Source organism: Ictalurus furcatus, chromosome 24 (assembly GCF_023375685.1).
Source record: "Ictalurus furcatus strain D&B chromosome 24, Billie_1.0, whole genome shotgun sequence".
Taxonomy (NCBI): Eukaryota; Metazoa; Chordata; class Actinopteri; order Siluriformes; family Ictaluridae; genus Ictalurus; species Ictalurus furcatus.
The window spans coordinates 15,803,368-15,825,823 of record NC_071278.1 but is presented as its reverse complement, the minus strand read 5'-3'; the positions used below and the strand labels follow the sequence as shown (position 1 = coordinate 15,825,823).

At 38.5% G+C, this 22,456-nt stretch overlaps 1 protein-coding gene across 1 annotated transcript in view; it reads right to left on the bottom strand.

The window, feature by feature from the left end:
- Positions 1–22,456, bottom strand: part of csmd2 (CUB and Sushi multiple domains 2) — a 362,365-nt gene that overhangs the window by 155,809 nt on the left and 184,100 nt on the right. The window contains exons 6-7 of the mRNA XM_053612473.1: positions 12,650–12,762; positions 4,723–4,800 (exon numbers count right to left, since the gene is read on the bottom strand). Coding sequence (XP_053468448.1) covers positions 4,723–4,800; positions 12,650–12,762 — 191 coding nt within the window. The remainder of the gene's footprint in view (positions 1–4,722; positions 4,801–12,649; positions 12,763–22,456) is intronic.

Sequence of the window (22,456 nt, the reverse complement as noted above, 5' to 3'; positions counted from 1 at the left end):
AGGAAAGGCAATGCACTGAACCAAATGAACAAACAAACAAACAAACAAACAAACAAATTATAACTAGCAAGGTAGTGTGCAGGGCTGCATAGCCAAAAAAATTGCAGTCAAGTATGATAAGCTTATGAATATGTAGGAATGGCAGCAGAGGTAGCAATATAATGTTTTCACAGCAGTAGCGGATTGCACAGCCAAAGGGTTTTCAATGCAGTCCATGTCCTCTCTGCAGAGAAATTGAGGTTAATGTAAAATGACTTAGGGCAAGTCCAGAAGAATGGGGTTGTTAAATTTTTTGGGGAGTTACAGCTGGACAAAAAAGGCATGAGAACCAATGGAGTAAGGAACTTGATCAGGTAAAAAGGTGAATGGGGAAAACTATAAAAGATGGAAATGCATTTTGAAAAATTTAGCAGTGAGGTGACTGTCCAGTCATCCACCCTGATTAACCCTGAAACCATGACACTGTAACAACCCTAATATGAATGTACGAGAGAAGTAGGAATGAACTGAGGTTGACTGACATGGTAATTTACTATCTCTGCAAATTTGTCTCATAGCAGCAATCTGGCGTCCACCCACAGGATTTTGCTAAAATGGTATTTCATATCACAGTAGTGTACAGCAAATCCTAAAAATAATGGACAATGAGCCCAATTGAACAAGACATGCATATTGGCTAGATCCCTAGAACGGATGAAGTACTGCTTGATAATAGCACAAAAAGCATGTTAGTACAATTGAGAAGGGGTGAAAAAAGTTGTGTAGGTTATTTGATAATACAATATTTATGTGTGTTATTACTGCTGGTATAAAGCTGTACTTATGTGTTGTCTATATAAGACAACTTATATTGTCTTATCAGTAATAATGCTTACATAAAGATCCCTTTCACTGTGGCTTTGGAGGTAGAGAAAAAAGTGAAAAAAGAGAAGAGGAGTTGTTTGAGCAACCTGATTATATGAAGCCATAGCTGAAGTGGGACATCACATCACATACTAGTGAACGTCCAAGAATTCGCCAAGTTGTAATTTTAAGTCATATTGCAAAGTTGGATTTTTCTCCCCAATTTGGTCGCCAGCCAATTCTGCCAGCCAGCTCTCCCCTATCATATGACAGCTATCAACCAGGAAGGGTGAAAGCTAACAAATGCTTCCTCCGAGACAGGAGAAGCACAAGAAGCCAGCTTCATCTTTTCGAACTCATGACCTTCCGATCATCACACGGCAGCGTAATACACTCACTGGAAAGTGCTTTCTGCCCTCTGCCACATACATGAGCTCACAGACTCCCATGATTGGCTAACTGTCGCTATGATTGACATTGAAAATTTTGCTCTCTAGCCTTGTCACTAACGATGGCTCTGGCATCGCCAGGATTTACATTTGCAATTATGGTATTTATTTGGCATACACTCTTATCCAGAGTGACTTACATTTTTCTCGTTTTAATCTGAGCAGTTGAGGGTTAGAGCAAGAGTCTGACAGTGCTGGGATTTGAACTCTTCTGATCAGTAGTCCTCGCAACGTCCAGACGATAGGACAAGTGCTTTTATGGTGCCTGAGAGCCAATTGAGAGCCTGCAATGCTGGAATATTGGATATTTTAGATGCAACATGTAATAAATATTGTATTCACCCTATAACCATTTTTTCTCTTTTGCCCCACATTTTGTGACCTGATTGATGGGGAATTGATGGGTATTGATGGGCATTGATGCGAATCATCTTTACTTTACTTTTAACTTACCTTTATGTCGATGGAAATTTAGTCTTTATATTTTGTAATATTTTACATTATACTGGGACACAAACTTGATTTCACTGTACTGCGCAATAACAAAAAGCTATTCCTGCTATATTGTGGATATACTGTATTTAATATTGCCGTCATGAGGATTCCATAGTTTTTGTGCATGCTATTCATTACCCTAAACATGAATTTCAGGGTATAATGTTATGATAACAAACTGGCACTGACATAATACAACCCCTTAACAGGATATTTCACATGAAAACACGGACCCAATTTCAAAGTCTAAATAACAATAACTACAATTTTCATTTCTCTGCTTCAGACAAACACCACCCCTTATCGTTAAATAACTGCACTGTGCCATGTTAGACAAGCAAAGCCTCCACTGGTCAGTGTTATCCATTCCAGATAGAAAGTGAAAATGACATTACGGATCAATGAGTGTGCCCAGGGAGTCTGGGTTCTAGTGATGTGTGGCTCTGAAGGCTGATGGTGGCAGAGAAGACTGAAATGACATGCACTGATTGGCCAAAGCATCTGTGTGCCAGGTTTCATACATATTGATGTGGGACAAAAGGCCACAATTGTCAGAGCTGCCACTGACTGCCCTGATAAAGCTTATGGCTCGCGCACACACAAACACACACCCACACCCACAGAGGAAGTGTGATGTTTTCTCACAATGATGCAAAGGTAATAGAAAGGTAAATAAGGAATCAGTGTTGGCAGCCTGAAAGAAGACAGCAGTCTGGTGAGGCCTTGTGACAAAAAGCACAATTACTGATATTCTCTTTTCTCTTGCCCTATTTATCAAGACTGTAATTTTAGCATCTTTTTAATCCCTCGCTTCTTTTCTTTTTTGTAGTTTTGTAGTACTGACAGTACAACAGAGGTGCTTTGGATGTACTGTAAATTCAGACAAAAGCTATATATTTTTATCATTCAGTAGTTAACTTCTAATATATTCTAGATTGATTATACATAAAGCAGGGCTCCAGGCAAAAAAAAAATTTTTTAAAAATCTAGGAGCCATTGGCTCCTAAACCCAAAATATTTAGGCGCCAATTAAAATTTTCAGGATTGTCTGCCTTTGTTTACTCTGCCTCCCATAGTTTACACAATGTATTCTTTACATACACAATATGTGCAATGTTCAGTATATCATATTGAATCATATTACCGTAAATACTTAAATGTCCAGTCATTTGTTTCTTTTTTTACTTTTTTATTCAACTATGTACAATTAGGTGTTTCCTGCTTATTCAGGCTCAGAGTCATGTAGGCACTGAATTTTATTTTCAATTCCCTCATCTCTTTTTCTGCGACTTTATCACTAGCATGTTGCACTGCTTTCACGATTGGGGTGGCACGAGGGGCAGCCCTAGCAATGACACAATCCCTGGTGTTCTTATGTTTTTTTACTGTCACCACGCTTCTTCACGGTTTCTTTTTTAAAATGACTCGAACTGGTAATGAACTCTGTTTTACCAGCAATATCTTGTCCTGCTTTAGCACAAAAGGTGCAGTACATTTTCCCATTGTCATAACGTAACCAGGCTCTTGAGCCAAGCTGATTTAAACGGTCTTGTCGGGACGGGAGCCGCAGGGACGGGATAAGAAGACTCGACTCGCTGCGCTTGGCTGTCATCAAATGTAAAAGATTGCACACCGATTGAAACGGGCTGGGATGACTCAAATGTCACTTTAGAACTTTCACTGGTCGAGTTGGTCTCAACATCGTCGGCATCTGATGTAGAGGAGGCAGGGTTTGGACGGGCAGGGAATGAGAAAAAGTCTGATATTTTTCGTTTGCGCATTTTGTTTTCTTGTCAGCTGGCTAAAGTTAGTTAACTACGCAGTTAGCTAGCCTACATATAACGGATAAATTCAAATTCCAACAAACTAAACCACATCAAACTAAATTAAACACCTTTAATAAAGTTTACACTTCCAACTTTTTAACCCGATAAACGTGACATTAAACCTGTTTCTGTTCATCTATACAGCCGACGCTTCAACCACTGCCGGACAAGAGTGCAGAGTTTATTTATTGGAAACCATACAGGAGTGCACACGATAGGGCAGGTAGACGCAGGCTCAAGAGGAGATGACAGTTCAGTAGCCTAACACAACAAATTTCTATTTAATTTGTTTTTAAATTTTGTTTGTGGGTAACGGTGGCCACTGGCGACTGGCAGAAAAAACATGGTCGCAAAAGTTAGTCGCATTGGCGACCATTTTAGTCGCCATTTGGAGCCCTGTAAAGTGAAATATTTCAAGCCTTTTTTTTTGTTTTAATCTTGATGACTACAGCTTACAGCTCATGGAAATCAAATATCCAGTATCTAGCTACATGTAATGTAGCTGTAATGTATGTAATCTAGCTACATCGTATTTAATGGTTTATGCTGTCTTCTGCCACAGTGATAAGCCAGTAGCAACATGTGCATGACATGTCAAATACAGGCATATTCAGAACATCCTTTCAAATAAGTTTCCCATTACATGGTAGCATTCTGTATCATCTTCAAATGAGCCAAAAATGTCTACATTGTCATCTAAATTGAAAATCACCATTTTATTTTTTCAACAAGTCATAATAAAATGTGGGCCCTCACCTATTACTAATTGTATGATTGACAGCTAAGATCCACCAACTCATCTGAAAAATCATGAACACTCTCAGCATTCTGAAGATATGTTTCAAAAGCACATTTCACAGAGCATAAGGACCTAATCTGGCATAAGGGTCAGAATAGCTCTGTGGCAGTTCTGAGGGTTAAACTCACAACCATCCAGTCAGTAGTGCAGGACCTTAATCTCCTTATTGTCCCAGTGAAATTTAGTGTTCTGGCAGCCATTCTGTCTTGAGTTTAGTTAACAAAATTGATTTATTTGTAGGAAACACATATTTGCTGTTGGCCAATGTGGATTTAGGGTACACACAAAAAAATATATTACAAACACCTACACACTGAAATCTTGCTGTGGTTGTCTTTACTTGGAAGCATCTTCACTCCTCTGGACTTCAGCTCTGTCATCTTCTTTACTGCAAGACAAAAAGAAAAACAGTGCATCATGGCATTTTGAGGACAACGATGATTGTGTGTGTGTGAGTAAATAGTAATGATAATCTTAGATTATTTTTAGACTCAGAGTACACAGGTGTTGCCAGCATCATGTTCTGCATCAATCGCAGTGAGAATGAAGAATGACTCCAAAATCGTGTTTGAACCAGATTCTTGAATTATTTTGTATGCTACAGACCCCCTCCAAAACTATTGGAGACCAATTCATTTGTTTGTGCCACAGACAAATGTGTTGGACATAAAAAAGATGTATCGTTTAGGATGTCAGCTTTTATTTCCTGGTATTTACATCTAGATGTGTCAAAAAACATAAAACATACAACTTTTTGTATCAGACCACACAATTTTTAGGCAAGCAAAAGTACAGGAATAGATAACTATTGAAGTCAATTAAAGTAAATAACACTTAATATCTGGTTGCATATCCTTTGCTTGCAAAAACTGCATCAAGCCTGTGACTCACTGACATCACCAATTTGTTGGTTTCTTCTATTGTGATGCTTTTCCAGGCTTTTAACGCAGCCGCTTTCAGTTGTTGTTTGTCTAGGGAGGGTTTCTCCCTTCAGTCTCCTCTTCAGGAGGTGAAATGCTGCTCAATTGGGTTAAGGTCTGGTGATTGACTTGGCTAGTCTAAAACCTTCTGCTAAAACCAAGAGTAGATGTTCAGAGCTATTTAATATGTAAACAATCAATCTAACAGGACACACCTGGGTAACAAGAAACACCTGTCAGTCACATGTTCCAATATGTTTGCTTGCCTATAAATTGTGGTCTGAAATAAAATGTGCTATGTTCTAGGTCGTTTAACACATCTGTATATAAATACCACGAAATAATAGTTGAAATTCTAAACTCTCTTTGTATAATCATCTTTTGATTTCAAACCCAAATGTCTTCAGTCTACAGCAAAAAAAAATATTAATTGGCTTTGCCATTCCAATAGTTTTGGAGGGGACTGTACGTGTAACAGATTTATTTGTTCACAGCCTAATATATACAGCAGCTGCTTCTTATTCTATTAGCAACTACAATTTCCACATCCTTCAGTCTACATTACTTATGTTTTATCTATTTCTTACTTTTGCTAATTATGACAATATATTAATAATACTTGAAGAGTATTTTATTACCTCATTACATATTTATTTGCTATAAGCCCTTATGGGTAGTACATTTGGTATAAAAATCTATTTAGTGCTACTGTTCTCAAAATTAAACTCACATTTAATATTTAAGATGTTGTATGTAGCATATTCAAAACTTTTAGAAAAAGTCCCTTCAAGTTTCTTTGGATAGTTAAATGTTCTTTGAATACTAATAGGGTTTTAATTGAAACCTTCTGTGGTAGGATTCTTCTAGGGCTGTACTTGAGTCTGGCCTATGGACTTTTATTTTTCAGAAAATTGTTTCAGAATATTGCTAGTTTTTCATTGGATTTCACAAACATCCACTACCAGCTTGTAACCTGCTAGCATTATTGTAGCTGGTTAGCATTAGCACTCAACCACCGCTGTTCACAATGGCGAATGTAATGGATGTCTACCTTTGAGTACAGGTGAGGACACGTTTGAGTTATACAATGCAGTTGGAGTTGGGAGGCTGTGGAGAAGCAGATCCGCGACTTACTAGGAAAGTAGGCCCAGCTATGTGAGGCTCACAAGTCCAAGATAAGTTTGCGGCTTGATACATCTACTCCCACCACCTCTACTCCATGTGCTTCTCTGCACAGGGACCATGTTCCCAGGATGCAACCTGCCCAGGTCTCCTTCACTTCGGCGCCAACACATCACGGACCTTGGGTGCACCAGCAGTGGAAGGCGCCGTCCAGACCCCGGGTGAGGACCTCCACCAACCCCAATCTTCGCAATCTCCACCACAAACTGCTTCGCCCCTCTCCGCGAGACCAAACCAAACACCATGATCATCGGAGACTCCATTGTTTGGAACGTCCGCGTCACCTCATCTAAAGATAAGGTACGCACCCATTGTTTTTCTGGTGCTCGTGTTCCCGATGTCGCTGCACAGGTACCCGCAATCCTGAAGAATGACAAGAACATTGGAGCTGTCGTGCTGCACAGGGTTGGGGGGATGGGGGGAGACTGCGGCAGACAAAAATCCTGAAGAGGGACTTCAGCAGCCTGATCGAAACGGTACGCAACAGATTGCCCGCGATGAAAATAATCATGTCTGGACCACTCCCCACATACAGATGTGGACTTGAAAGGTTCAGTAGACTTTTTTGTTTTAAATGAATGGTTAATATCATGGTGTAATGAGCAGAATCTGCTCTTTGTAAATAATTGGAATCTTTTCTCGGAGCGACCTAGGTTGTTCCGCACTGATGACCTGCACCCCAGCAGACTCCAAGACACTACACACCATGTGACTAATCATGTCCGCAAACAACTAAGTACAATAACAGCTATGACAATGTTCAAATTACTTAAATAACAATACGTCATTTGTAGTCTATCCTATAGAGACTGTGTTTGTTCCCCAAACTAAACAGAAACATAGAAATTTTCAGAAAGTGTGTTTTAGTAACCTAATTAACATAAAATTAGATCATACTGAATGCACAGGGGGCACCTTTGATCTGAAGCTAGGACTGTTAAATATTATATCTCTAACGTCTAAAGCACTTACTGTTAAAGCATTACTGATCAGGAGCTTAATGTAATGTGTTTAATAGAAACATGGAATAAACCAAATAAATACATAGAACTAAATGAAACCAGGCCTCCTGGGTACAGTTATATACATCAGCCCAGTCTAACTGGCAGAGGAGGAGGTGTCGCACTTATTTATAATGACAATCTAGGCATCACACAAAAACCGAGTCATAAATTCAACTCTTTTGAAGTTCTTTATTCTAGTTTAACATATGTAGCCACAAAAAACAAGTGTACCGAGTCGACTCTGCTAATTATCATTTACAGACCCTCAGGGCCATATTCAGAATTTGCATATTTTATCTCAAACCTAGTTGTTTCTATAGAGAAAGCTTTAATTGTTGGTGACTTTAATATTCATTTTGATAACGCGGAAGACCCTCTGAGAACAGCGGTTGTGTCTATTCTAGAGTCAGTGGAGGTCAATCAGAATGTAATAGGACCCACTCATAGTGGTGGTCACACACTTGAACTGACATTAACATACAGAATAAATATAGGAAATATAGTAAAACTGTTTAAATTGCGTATTGATCATAATATAAGCACCTTGCCACGCTACCGCATCATACATACTTTCACGCTAGCTACTGCACAGAGTTTTATCAATATCCTCCCAGAGATATCAGCTATGATTGGAGTACCGTGTGATCCCAAATAACGATCACGCGACTAAATTCTTAGACTCAACTTTCCGCTACACGGTAGATAAGGTAACTCCATTAAAAGAAAAATAATTCGAGAAAAAAGCTAGCACCCTGGTATAACGATCACACACCTTAAAACAGACCACTGGACAATTAGAATGTAAATGGTGTCAAGCCAAATTGGCAGTATTTCAAACAGCATGGAAGGATAGCCTCCTGAACTATAGAAAATCTCTGCTGCTATATCAGTCCATCTCTCCACCTTAATGGAAGATAATAAAAATATTCCTAGATTCTTATTCAATACTGTGGCAAAATTAACTAGGAACAAAAACCACCACAGAAACTTGCACAATCACTACATAGCAGCAATGATTTCATGAATTTTTTCACTGGCAAAGTTGAAAATATTAGACAAAATATTCAGACTGTTAATTTAAAACCTGACAGCAATCTCAGATCAATGATTAGAATGTTTTATTCCCCTTGGAGAAACCGAACTAATCTCATTAATTTCTTCATCAAAATCATCAACATCAAATTCCATTGATCATAGTATTCTCCTTGATAGACTAGAAAATGTTGTTGGCATTCAGGGAACAGTCCTCTCCTGGGTCAGGTCTTATTTGACGAATTGTTATCAGTTTGTAGATGTAAATGGAGATTTCTCTGTGCATGCTGAGGTAAAGTTTTGTGTTCCACAATGTTCTGTTTTAGACCCACTGCTTTTTACTTTATATATGCTATCTCTGGGTCAAATTATTCGTAAACATGGAACTATCTTCCACTGTTATGCTGATGACACACAGTTGTATGTTTCAGCAAGCCAGATGACTGACACCAGCTTAATGAAGTTGAGAAATGTGTAAATGACATTAGACATTGGATGCTTATTAACTTCCTTTTACTTTATTCTGACAAGACAGAAGTACTTCTGCTAGGACCACATGCAGCTAGAAGTAAACTTTCTGATTACATAGTAACTCTGGATGGCCTATCATTTGATGTTGATAATATTACAAGGACAGCCTTCTTTCATCTCAGAAATATTGATAAGATAAGAAATATAATGTCACTACACAATGCAGAAATATTAGTTCATGCTTTCATCACCTCTAGGTTCGATTATTGTAATACCTTACTGTCCGGATGTTCCAGTAGGAGCATAAACAAGCTCCACTTAGTCCAGAATGCAGCTGCAAGAGTCCTTATTAGAACCAGAAGATATGAGCACATCACCCCTATCTCATCCACACTGCACTGGTTCCCAGTAAAATTTCACATTGATTATAAAATACTACTATTGACCTATAAAGCACTGAATGGTCTCGCGCCACAGTACCTGAGTGAACTTTTGGTCTTTTATGATCAAAAGGTGCAGGCTATTTGTTGGTACCTCGAATAGTGAAGGCTACAGCAGGGGAAAGAGCTTTCTCTTACAAAGCCCCACAGTTATGGAACAGCCTTCCAATTAGTGTTCAGGACTCAGACACAGTCTCAATGTTTAAGTCCAGGCTGAAAACATATTTGTTTAGTCAAGCTTTTTGTGAATAGTTTTTTCTTAGGTAAGGGAGCAGCTCTAGAGGGCTGACAGGCATAGAGTGTTGTGGTGAACTGGGATTTTTGGATGCTGTCACCCTGGTTTGTTGATGGTGGGGTGGCTGGCCGCCTTTGTCCCAGGGTGCCCTCATATCTGTGTTGCCTTCTGGGTCTCCCTTTTAGTTATGCTATCTTGCCATAGTCCCTGCTTGCACTCATGCAAAGTACATTGTCCTTAACCATTACAGGACAATAAGCATATCTAATATTCTCTCCCTCTCTTTCTTTTGCTCTCCCTCTCTCTTTCTGTCGAGCTACACATGATACTCCTGAGATGCCAGTGATCCTGATTCCTTCTCCTCTCCTGACCTGCCTGATCCATCCTGATTCCCTACTTCTGGTTGGATTTTTCATCAATTGGAAGTTGCATGCTGCTGCTGAGGATGGCCCCACATGGTGCAGCCTAAAGATCACTGGCATTGCTGAGGATGGTGCCACTTGAACACCAACACATTCTATGATGGCCAGGACTACAAATTGCTATTATAGCCTCAGCATTGCAATTGCCACAAACAGTTTTGCGCTCAAGTCTCCATCAGAGAACAGTGAAGAAGTTCACAAAACAGACTACATGCAAAACTGTAATGAATTTTCCTGGTTACACAACTGCACTATTTGATCATGTAGTATTAGCACATTTATAAAAGGGACTTATTTATAATTATACTATTCATTGTCACCCAGGTGAGGATTGGTTCCCTTTTGAGTCTGGTTTTTCTCAAGGTTTCTTCCTTATATCGGCCCAGTGAGTTTCTCCTTGCCACCATCGCCTCCGTCTTGCTCATTAGGGACAAAGTCATACATTTAAAATTTATGTTCTGAATTCATATATCTATAAAGCTACTTTGGGACAATGTCCATTGTTAAAAGCTCTATACAAATATAATGTAATTGAATTAAACTGAATAATTTTATGGCATATTTTCTACAAATTCAGCAGCTCTAATACAAATCTTTAAGTGGATATACTTAGTCCATAATGAACCCTTAAGTCCTAGAGACTCTTTACAACACAAAAGGACTCAGACATTTTACTAATCATATGAAAAACAGAAGTCTAAGTGGCTTATTATGTTAAGAGTATCTACTCATTGGAAATTAGCCATAAACACACTTGTGCTGAAAGAAAGAATGAGATGAAGAAGAAGAGGAGGAGGGGGTCAATTGGAAATCTAATTAAGGGCTTAGCCCTCCTTTCTCCTCTTCCTGACAGTATTTATTTATCAAACTGCAGACCTGTAATCCTATCCAATCACTCTGATCTGCTTAAAGAGGTGAAATTCCTCCAGATTTTGCCTTTGTTTTTCACTTCTTTTTTTTGTATCTGAGCCAACTAATCCTGCTTTTCAGCTCATCCCCTTTGAATGGAGACCTCTGAACTTTGCAATGTGATGAGAATGCAGGCAGTGCATTAATATGGTGCAGGATGGGCCAGAGGCAGTGGAGGACAATGGTTGCTCAGTGGTTATGGCTCTGGGTTACTGATCAGAAGGTTGTGAAATCAAGCCTTGGCACTGCCACTGTTGGGCCTTTGAGCACGGCCCTTAAACTTCTCTACCATATTATGGATGATTATGTTTTCTAACCAAAGCTTACTAACAAGCTAGTGTATGTCATCTGGAAAATAATCACTGTACCATATCTTTTTCTTTCACAGTGCCATAACTCTAGAAGTAGTAGGTTATTGATTGGTTTAACTTGTGGGTTGAAATGAATTGAGTTGAATAGTTGGGTTGAAATGAATCAAACTTTGTTGAAAATTGGCAATGCAGAATGCTTGGTTGGGAATGCAAACCAGAAATGGAAACAGGCACGTTGCATTAAGATAATATATATATATATATATATATATATATATATATATATATATATATATATATATATATATATATTTTTTTTTTTTTTTTTACTGTGCCTGTCAATACAGAGCAGCAAACCATGAAAATTCAGAAGATTTTATGCACATTTCGCTTAATTTATAACTTAATTTAGTTGAACATTTCTAAATGACTTATAATTCTAAATTATTATAATGATAGATTTACCATTTCTAAACATGTGATTTGGTTTGAGAACCAGTGCTAACATGCTGGCAAAAAGTATGCTATACATTATTTAAGGGGGGGAAATGGATGAAGTTTGCTTCTTGGAATAAATAAGACAAATATGTATTTTTTATAAGAAACTTAAAAAATATAATTCTTAGATAATTATGCTTACAGTTATCATTATCTAATTTGGGGCTGCTATGTAAGTATCATTTCTTCTAGCTAGCTAAAAGTGATCTCATGTGTTCTCGGATTACTAGCTAGTACTGGAGTCAAGTTTATTTGAATCCTGCAATTGATGTTAGACACTCATGATTTCAAAATGTACATGTATACTCTACATATTGGATGTATATTGAGTTCCATCCATCCATTTTCCATACTGTTTTTTATCCTACACAGAGTTTGGGGAGCCTGGAGCCCATCCCAGGGAACTAGGGGAACAAGGCAGGTGACACCCTGGACACCCATACACTATGGACAATTTTGAAATGCCAATCAGCCTACAATGCAGTCTTTGGTCTCAGGGAGGAAACAGACGTGCCTGGAAGAAACCCCTGAAGCAAAGGGCAAAACATGCATGCTCCGCGCACACAGGGTAGAGGTGAGATTCAAAACCCCAACCCCAGAGGTGCGAGGCAAACGAGCTAACCAGTAAGCCACCATGCCCCCATGGGCTGGGTGAAAAAATCAACCCAAATGCTAGGTCCTAACCCAACCTCTCTGTCAATTTCCATTTAGGGCAAAGTGCACGGTGATATCCCAAAATATAAGTGCTAACAAAAGATTTGTGGATTATTTTGTCAGTAATGTCAACAAAACAGATTTTTTCAGACCTCCTACCTTGGTACTGAGCACTGAAGCCCCTCAGCTTGTGGTTGCCATCAGTGGTGAAGTGGATACGTAGCCAGTTCTTACTGCTAATTATAGGTGAGGGGAGATTAGGACCCGTGAACCTGCAACACAAAACCAAAAGATATTATTTAGAAAGCAGAACAACAACAAAAAATTATAATAAAACCTTCAGTCATGAGAAATAATGCCACTAACTCTGATAATGTGAAATGTGAAAATAGTATGAAATAATCGATTCCAATGAATGCATAAACTCCAGTAAAGCCAGCTTTATACCAGTGAACAGGTTTTAGGGATGACAAGAATTAGTTCTTATTATTAAGACAAAGCTGTTCACATAATTGTGAGCTGGGTTTCACGTTGGAACCCATTGAGGCATTGCAAAGAATGCTAAGCACATAAGCTGAAGAAAAATCTGAATCCTGACAGAGTGACAGAGACTGAGCCTCATCGAGTGTACCAAATGTCAGATTTGGCTCAACGGGCCCTTTGATGAGAACGAGTGAGAAAGCAGACTAGAGAGGGCATTGGCAGGGGAAAGAAGGATATAGAGCGGTAACACTGTGGCTTGTCTCTGAGCTTTGTCTGCGATTGTTTCTGCTGATGGTGTGGGTTCCAAATCAGTCTCTCAGCCCTGACTTTTTCTCATTAGCCAGTATTGTGACTCCACCAACACTGACAATGACAGTAATGAGAGGGGTCTTTGAATCACAGACACAAAGACAGACTTTATCAGCCCAGAAGTGCTGCCATACTCAATCAGAATCAGAATCACTGATGATAGGGATGAAGAGATATGTCTTTTAAAATTCTGATGGAAGCTTGGCCTAATTAAGTGCAGATGGATATCAGAGTACTTCGGAATAGGATTCAGTGACATTGTTATCTGTCATCGCAAGCTTTCACTGAGTGACATGAAATGATAATGTCTTGTATATACAGTCTGTCATAAAAAGGTGCAGTGCATAGAGTTGATAACAGTTGGATTTTGTAGTACAGTAACCAGAATGCATGAACACATCATAAAAGCAGTTACAGACAACAAAATGTAAAGGAACATACATGCATTTATTTATTTCCAGTAAGCCCTATATCCTGGTCAAGACTGTGGTGGATCTGGAGCCTATCCAGGGAACACTGAATGTTAGCCAGAAATACACCCAGGAGGGTGTACACACCATGCACACACACATTCAAACCTAGGGACAATTTAGAGTCACCAATCCACCTACCAACATGTTTTTGGGAGGGTTTAGGAAACCAGAGAGCCCACAGTATGAAATATGATATATGAATATGAAAGGAATAAAGCGAAAAAAGACAAAGGGCCAGGTTGTTACTCATGGCCCAAAATTTCCATAATTTTTTTTTCGATGGCTTTGACGTGACACTCACAGGGCAGTAATGAAGGACTGCTGTTTGGATAGAGCCTGCGGCACATGAGTGCAATGATGGTGAACAAAATGTTCCCTGGACATTAACACAATCATGGTGTCAAGATGGGACGCTCACACAACAGGAAACCACAGAGTGTCCTTTCAACACACATTAGCAAAATTTGGCTTATTAAATTAAACACACCCCATGCTCTTATGGGAAATGAGCTGCAAAGCTTCTTCAGAGAGTAAAACAGGGATAGACACATTCTCTCCAACATTCACATTTGAAGTATGTTGGCTGGAAAGGAAGACATTCTTTGTGACTATGGCCCCAGTGGTGGTGGTGTGAGTGATGCATTGTGAGCATAAGTGATGCCATACATCTGGGGCTAAAGTCTGTCTCCATGGCAATTCACTTGACAGACAGATTTACAACTTCAGCCATTGACATGACAATCACGCTCTAAGAGTTCTCATGGCTGTCTCACAGGTTAAAGTTCAACTTTCCACAGATTGTCCCCATCTCAGTTTTCTTGCACTCTCTGAAGCACTGGAAAAATCGTTCATACAATAACTGGCAGGCATGGAGATGGTGAGAACAAGATTAATCCCTTCTACAAAATCAATCACCCACAGGTCCGCCTTTACTGAAATTAGTTTTCTTCTTCAAATCCAACCATTATTTATTTATTTAATGTGCTACCCTGTCTTCTCCTTTGAGGGCTGCTAAAATAATGGAAGTGGCATTGAGTTCTGACAACATGTCACATGATATTAGTCATGATTTACAATGCCAGCCATTGAACAGATAAAGTGAATTTTGGTTCAGATTGTTTTATTACTTTATAATCAGACCATATCAGATGGTGCACATCCAATGCAGGACAGCAAAGGAATTGTTACATGTAAGTGTTGCTATCTTTTTCTTAAAATCAGTTGTGTGATATTTCATATTATTACTTGTAATTCTTTGATTTGAAAGATCTCTCTCTCTCTCTCACACACACACACACACACACACACTCTTCATACATATTAGAACAGGCTAGTCCCATGTTTCTAGATTGAACAGAAATTGAGTTACAAAAAAAATCTGGGTTAGGGTGATATAACTGTCAAAAAGATGACATACTATGTTATACAAATGATCAATACTTGGAATTACAGTCTATTTGTAGTCTAAAGGGCTGTCAACTGGTGGACTGTTGTACAGTTGTAGACCCAGCAAAGTATTCCAGTAGACCAAACCGAACACTCAAAAAATACTATAGCAGTGCAGATGAACTAGACAGCTTCTATAATGACAAAAATTGCATTTTTTAAAGACAAGTGGTCAGAGAAGTATATGTTCAATGCCCACTTCAGTCCCTGTTCAGTCAGTGGTGTTAGTCAGACATGGTGACATGAAGTGAATAACCACTTCAAACTTATGTCTTATTTGTAGCCATGAACTAATAATTAATGGTTAGGCATGAAAAGGTAATTGTTATCATCATTCAGTCATGCCATTTGCCTATCCAGAAGTTTGTAGGCAGCGGATTTTATTTAACTAGACCTTCAGAAATGTTTGTGGAATACCCCTGATCTATGTACATACATCTACTGATATTGCACACGCATTAAAAAACCTACAGTATATGAAGAGTTTCCACTAACCCACCAAAAGGTGTACCATGAAAGGGATAAGCTGAAGACACCAGAATGGGTTCTAGGTTTTTCGTTTTAAGAGCACAAATAACATAAAAGGTCACTTCACTTAGAAACCTAAAACACATTTATCTGTGTGCACCTCTAGATAAAATGCTTTAAAGAAATCAGTCCATCCTCCTAATGTCCATGTCACGATACACTTATTGAGATGTCTATTTGCGTTAAAAAGCAATTTAAGCCCAAATCACTCCCCGTTATTATGTAGTGATTATTCTAGGGAACAGTCTCTGGATCTGATAAGTTATACAAGAGAAGGAATATCGAAAATGTCATTACAGATTAGAGTGCTCATAAATATGCTATTAGAAAATGGCGTGAAAAGTGTTGTCACCCCTACACCTCCCCTTCCATTCACTTCACTTTCTTCCTTCCTAAAAGAAATTATTTGCACTCAACAAAGAGTCCTGAAAGTCAAAGAGGGGCCTACATGGTTTGATGAAGCACTCTTTAAGGGCATTATTGCAAGTTCAATACCCTCCCTTCACCCTCGTCCTCAGTATTAGATTTTGCTCGGACAAGCCTCAGGAGTGCCGCTGTAAATGAGTTCTTGATCCCAGTCCAATGAACTTCCTAGATTAATCGAAAAATATCTCTGGCATTAGAGAGAAATACGCAAGGGCACACTCGTCTATACGCCCTACATCCAAGCGCTTCAAGTACGTGCAACCTATTAGTACTTTGTCCAAATAAACAACATTGCAAAGATTAATTGCTTGAAATTGGCAGAGACAAACAAGTAATCACTTATGCCAGCTATAGACACTTCGACAAAAAAAAAACAAAACAACCTTTTATCTATTTTGCTTAACTAACCATGAAACAAGTCAATGGTGGCAACAGACCCCTTTCATTCTTGTTCAAAAAATGCAACAAGACCATGATTGTAGATTAAGGAGCTATAATGAAAGGCTTAGTAATTCCTATGCGACCCCTGTATATTTATCACTTGTGTATACATAATTATAGGCATTGGTGCTAAAAGTCGCCATGTGGATACGTGTCTTTCAAACAGAACCTAGCTTAACTGTGGCTACTTAGGCAGATCAGTTAGCCTGTTGCTTTGAATTTGATGGAGGCCCTAAGGCAAAGCACAAAGGTCATGATGATTTTAAAACCACAAAGTTCCAGTGTTTAAATGACTGAATCTTTGGGCAATGCAACAGCCTGCTCTTTCTCTCTGAAGTGACAGAACAAATCAGGCTTACTGGGCAATGAGTTCAGTTCTGGGAATTAGAACTGAGGAGAGAAGAGCAGAGGCACTGGCAAAAGCTTTGACCTTCACGTTCACATCGCTCAACAACAAGCAGTGCCATTAAACTCACTTAGAGCTTCCTATAACTGGTGAGGCAGCTTTGAGCTAAGCGCTATGTGACTTATGGCTTTGAAAAAGTTTTATGACTTTGCAAACATTTAAAACTGTGTCGAGTGTGCAGGAAGGATGTACTCGCTATAACAAGAAGGGAAGAAATCCACCCTGATTAATAAACTGTCTGTTTCGTGACATGCCACACGGCAGGTGTATGGAGCGGCTTGCATTAGAGCATGGCCAAAGCTCAAGAGCCGTCTGAGAATTCAGTTTGGTGAGGAACTGATTTCCATCGAGCCGCCATCCATAATTCATGAGCTGCCCTTTGGCTTTGCAACAATCACTTGTTAAATCTTATGGAGGTATTTTTTCCCTTCTTGTGAAAAATTGACCCTGAAAAAATTCAAATACATAGAAAGTCATTGGGAAGAAAAATTTATTAATTGATTCATTTACTTACAAACTTACTTATTTAATCAATCAATGCATTCATTCTTTTGTTCGTTTGTGTGTTCATTAATTCATTTGTTCGTTCATTCATTCATTTCCTTTAAAGATCTTTTCCTCTATTCTGGGTCATGTCAATATCCATGCCTTCCCTCCAAGAATAGGCCTTACAAATAAGAAATAATAACAAATCCACAAAAGGGATTTTATAAGTGAGAAGTGTTTTATAAGAAAAGAGACATGCATTCACCTATGTGGAGAGGAATATTGGTGTCTACTTCAATAATAATAGCTGAACACTTCAAAAGAGCTCTGTATAATCTCTTTCATCTCCCTTTCTTTACATATTCTCTATCAGTGATTATAGCACTCTATATGCTTAGCCCTTACTTCCATTTCAGGGCCTTTTACTTTGAAATTTGTTCACCCATGTATGCATGCCAATATATAACAGTTTGTGCTGATGGAATGAAATCAATTAATTGAGATTATTTTTCACCCAAAGTTGACAAAAAGAATGATGATGCAAGAAAGTGGTGCTATAAAATGAATGGGTCTCTAATCGATTAGCTGTAAAACTTAAAAGGCTAATGAATAATGGATAAATTCAAGTTAAAAAAGAAGACACAGTTGCATAACTAACCACATGGTTTCACTGCTACTTTTTTTTTTCTTGTTGCAGAACATTTGAGAGACAATTACAAGAAAGAGATACTGGTTGGCGCCTGCTGGGGAAGGTATCTGATTAAACTTCTGGCATAAGTGATTATAGTACGCACGGATGCTATATAACTGTAGTGTGCTAAAATGCCCCCTGGGTAGCAAGAGCGCAAACAACAACCCAGACACATCATCACACAAAGACCTGATAAACCAGCACACCAGATGATCCTAGATATTAACACGGATAAATCTTTTAAAACAAGAAAAAGGAAAAAGAACAAGTGAGAAAGCAATGAAAAAACAATGATTCTCTCTCTCTCTCTCTCTCGCTCTTTTATTTTCTCTTGCTATCTCTTTAATAACCATGGCACCTTTCTTTACCCTTCTTCAACCCACCTGTGTTAGCTGAAGATGAAAACTAAATGACTGAATACATAACAAGCATTTCTTTATCACACCAACCATTATGGTCCATTACATTGGATTTATAGTTAATGGGGGAAAAACAAATTAGTTTCCAAGGTCACTTGGATATGGTAATTGAGCCTCCCAAACGGATCCATAAAATATGTCCATTAAAAAGATCTATTGCTATTCAACGCCACACAGAACAGAATCATGGTTAGGTTTTAGGTTGATGAGGAAGGTGAGGGTCTTGTATATATGTGTTTGTATTAGTGTGGGAGGGATGCGAGCAAGGAAAAGATATAAAGAAAGAACTTACTATTCATAATCTGAACGTCAAAATCATTAGGAATTGCTACTACTATGATTGAATTTTGCTGTACACAATCAGAAAGAGGGGCTCTGGACAAAATTACCAAAATTAGTTATCGTTGTTGTATAGTCTTCTTCATTACCGCCCCCCTCCTGGACTTGAAGGAGCAGTCGTGAGCAGTCGTGCACAGTCATATGTCACCAAACTAATTTGCATAATCTTCATGGTACTTTAGACCGCAATGGAAATGCAGACAACTAAGGACTGGAGGAACCAAATGGTCCATTGAAAAAAAGTTCCCGGGACTAATTGTTCTGAGTAATTTCGGTGGAAAAGTGGCTTATTGTAGGCTTATTATAGTAACCACCACTCTTCTGGCAGGGATTTCCACTAGATTTTGGAACATGGCTTTAGGGATTTGCACATTCACCCACAAGAGCTGCCAGTGGTGCACTGGTGTCGTTTGAGGAGGCCTGGGGCAGAGTCAGTGTTCCAGTTCATCTCAAAGGTATTCGGTGGGATTTAGATCAGGACTCTGTGCAGACCATTCAAGTTTTTCCACTCCAACTTTTGCAAACGGTGTCTATATAGACCTCACTTTGTGCTCAGGGACATTGTCATGCTTGAAAAGGTTTTGGCTTAACCCCTTGGTTCCAGTGAAGGGAATTCTTAAAGCTACAGCATACAAAGCCATTCTAGACAATTCTGTATTTCCAACTTTGTGGCACACAGGTGGTGGAAAGTTACAAATCGATATCTCTCTCTGTTCTCTCTCTCTCACTATCTCACTATCTCACAATTATGAAAATGGTGACTCACTATTCATTCATCTTCAGTAAAAGTTTTATCCTGGTCAGGGTTGCAGTGGATTCAATAGTAACACTGGGACAAGCCAGGTGGATTCACTATAGATGGGATGCCAGTCCACTGGTGGCTTATTTGTCATTTTCCACTTTTCCTTTCACAATATACTGTATGATGTAATGGTTTAAGCTTTTTTGGTTCCCCCAATATTCATTTCAATACCCTATAAAGTGGGTAAACTGTCTCTCTCTCTCTCTCTCTCTCTCTCTCTCTCTCTCTCTCTCTCTCTCTCTCTCTCCCTCTCTCTCTCTCTCATTTGTCAGTTAAATGGTTATTAGTGGGTACTGTGCTGCAATGGCTAGATGCCCAGCATGACTCAGTTTGGCAAGGCTAGTCAGAACTCCATGCAGCACCTTACTACTCCATGCAGACTACTCTAACAGCTGTTCCGCATACAATTTTTATGTACTTATTCTCAACATAATCATCTCCATTTACCAATTTCTGCAAGGGTCTTCTTTTATCACACAGCAGTAGCACCATTTTGAGAAGCACTGGGCATGTATTCAGAATCATTTCTAAGTATGTTAAAGGGTCAGAAGGGGAGTTAGCAGCCAGTTAAATTTTCCTGGCTCAGATAGAGAAGATACAGTTATAATATACCACAATGCAGTTGAATTTGATCAAAGCTAGTTTTTCATTTCTGTTCAGATACATTTACAACATCCAACACCACAACCAACGATATTTGTTCAATGACTTCCAATGGTGGGACTATCTGAAATGGGATCTTCAACAAGCACATACAGTACCTTCCACTAATATTGGCACCCTTGGTAAATATGAGTAAAGAAGGCTGTGAAAAATTGTCTTTAGTGTTTAACCTTTTGATCTTTTGTTAAAAAAAAGAAATCACAAAAATACAGTTAATAACAAATAACAAAAAGCTGTTATCTTGGCAAAGGGAGGTAGCACAAAGCATTGACTAAAAGGTGCCAATAAATGTTGCACACCTATATTTAACATTTAAAAAAAAAAACAAAATAAACCTGTGTTTTGTTTGCTATTGTTTGATATCCATCAAAGCAGAGTATTTTTGTGAATTTATTTAACAAAATATCAAAGGGTTAAACAATAGACAATTTTTCACAGTGTTCTGTGCTCATATTTACCAAGGGTGCCAATATTATGGGAGGGCACTGTATGAATGTGATGGTTAGGTGTCCACATACCTTTGGTCATATAGTGTATGTGCCCTGGTGCCCTCATATTTACTTCCAGATACTCAAACCATTCATAATTTAAATGTTTACAGCATGTGTTTTTTAAACGCATTTCATTTTGAAAGCCTGTTTTCAAAGAATGACAAGTGTACCTTAAAAGCCTAAATGTAGCCTGTTGCAATGCACAATTTGTTTGTGAGTGGAAAGTAAGTACCTTAGGAACACCACTGACCAGATGTTTTTAGATGGGACATTCTCAGCACAGTTGTGATACTGACAAGGTCCTGACTAGAACAAGTATATTAGTCAGCATTGTTGAGTTAAAAAAAAAATACCTGTGTTCACTTGCTGTACACTTTATTAGACACACAATGTGTAGGTTAACTCTTAGAGACTCTAGCCCATTTTTCCATGCACAATTTGTGTTACTTGTCCACTACCTTTTATTAGTGTCATTTTCACAAAACTGTGGGCTGTTGCACAAGATACAATTAGACCAAATGGCGCATAGGTTTCATTCAGTAAATTACTAGCAACTAGGTGCGTTTGAGTTGATGTGTTTTTTTATTTTATTATTTTTTTAAATGTTGAAACAAGCTCAGTATTTGAAAAGTTATACCAGAGTTCAAATTTAAGTGGATTTGTTATTAGTAGAATTACATGAAATGTATACTATTTAACTAATATTAATGTTTCAGCTAATGTGAATAAATGCATATGATGCTTGAATAGTTTATGCTTTTTATTACCTTAAAGAGATGTTCAGATAACACACACACACACACACACACACACACACACACACAATGATTAACTATGTCAAACTATGTTCCTAACATCATTCTGAGTTAAGTAAGGAAACTCCTGAGTCATTATTTTGAAGTTGATATCAAGGGGCATTAGTAGGGCATTCAGTGCCGCCTGTGTGCTAAGCAAATCTTAGCTAGCATTTTAGGGCTATAGTCCCCTTCACTCCCAATTAGTAGAAGTGCCTGGATTGGGGAAAATTACCTTAGAGTTATGGCACACTTTATTTGGAGTGTATGGTTGATTAATATACTTGTAAAGCATGCACTGCAGATATGCTTCTGCAAATAAGGTGGCCCTAAAAGGAGTCCTTGATAAATGTTAATAATGTTAAAGCAACAATGAGCAAAAGAAGCACACCAAATCAGTAACATGCCCTCACTTTCAGGGACACTGGAGATGGGGGAATAGTGGAACAAACTACCCAGGTGGTTTGTGTTTGTGTTTTGGGGAGCTCTGAAAATGCAGGCTGGAATGGTGTTATTTTGGTTTTACAAATAATGAGAGTCATAAATAAACTAATATTTGTAGAAAAAAATAGGCTGAAAGACTGAACTTTCCATCCATCAAATATATTGGAAGTTCGCTAGGGGCTTATCTCTCTTCTCAAATCATTTCGTCTGCCTCACACATAGACTCATTATTTTAGCAAAGATTTATTATTTAAATATGGTTAACAGTTTTCTTCCAGAATACAGTTGAGCTGATAGCGCTAAGGGTTTAATATTCATGTCAACC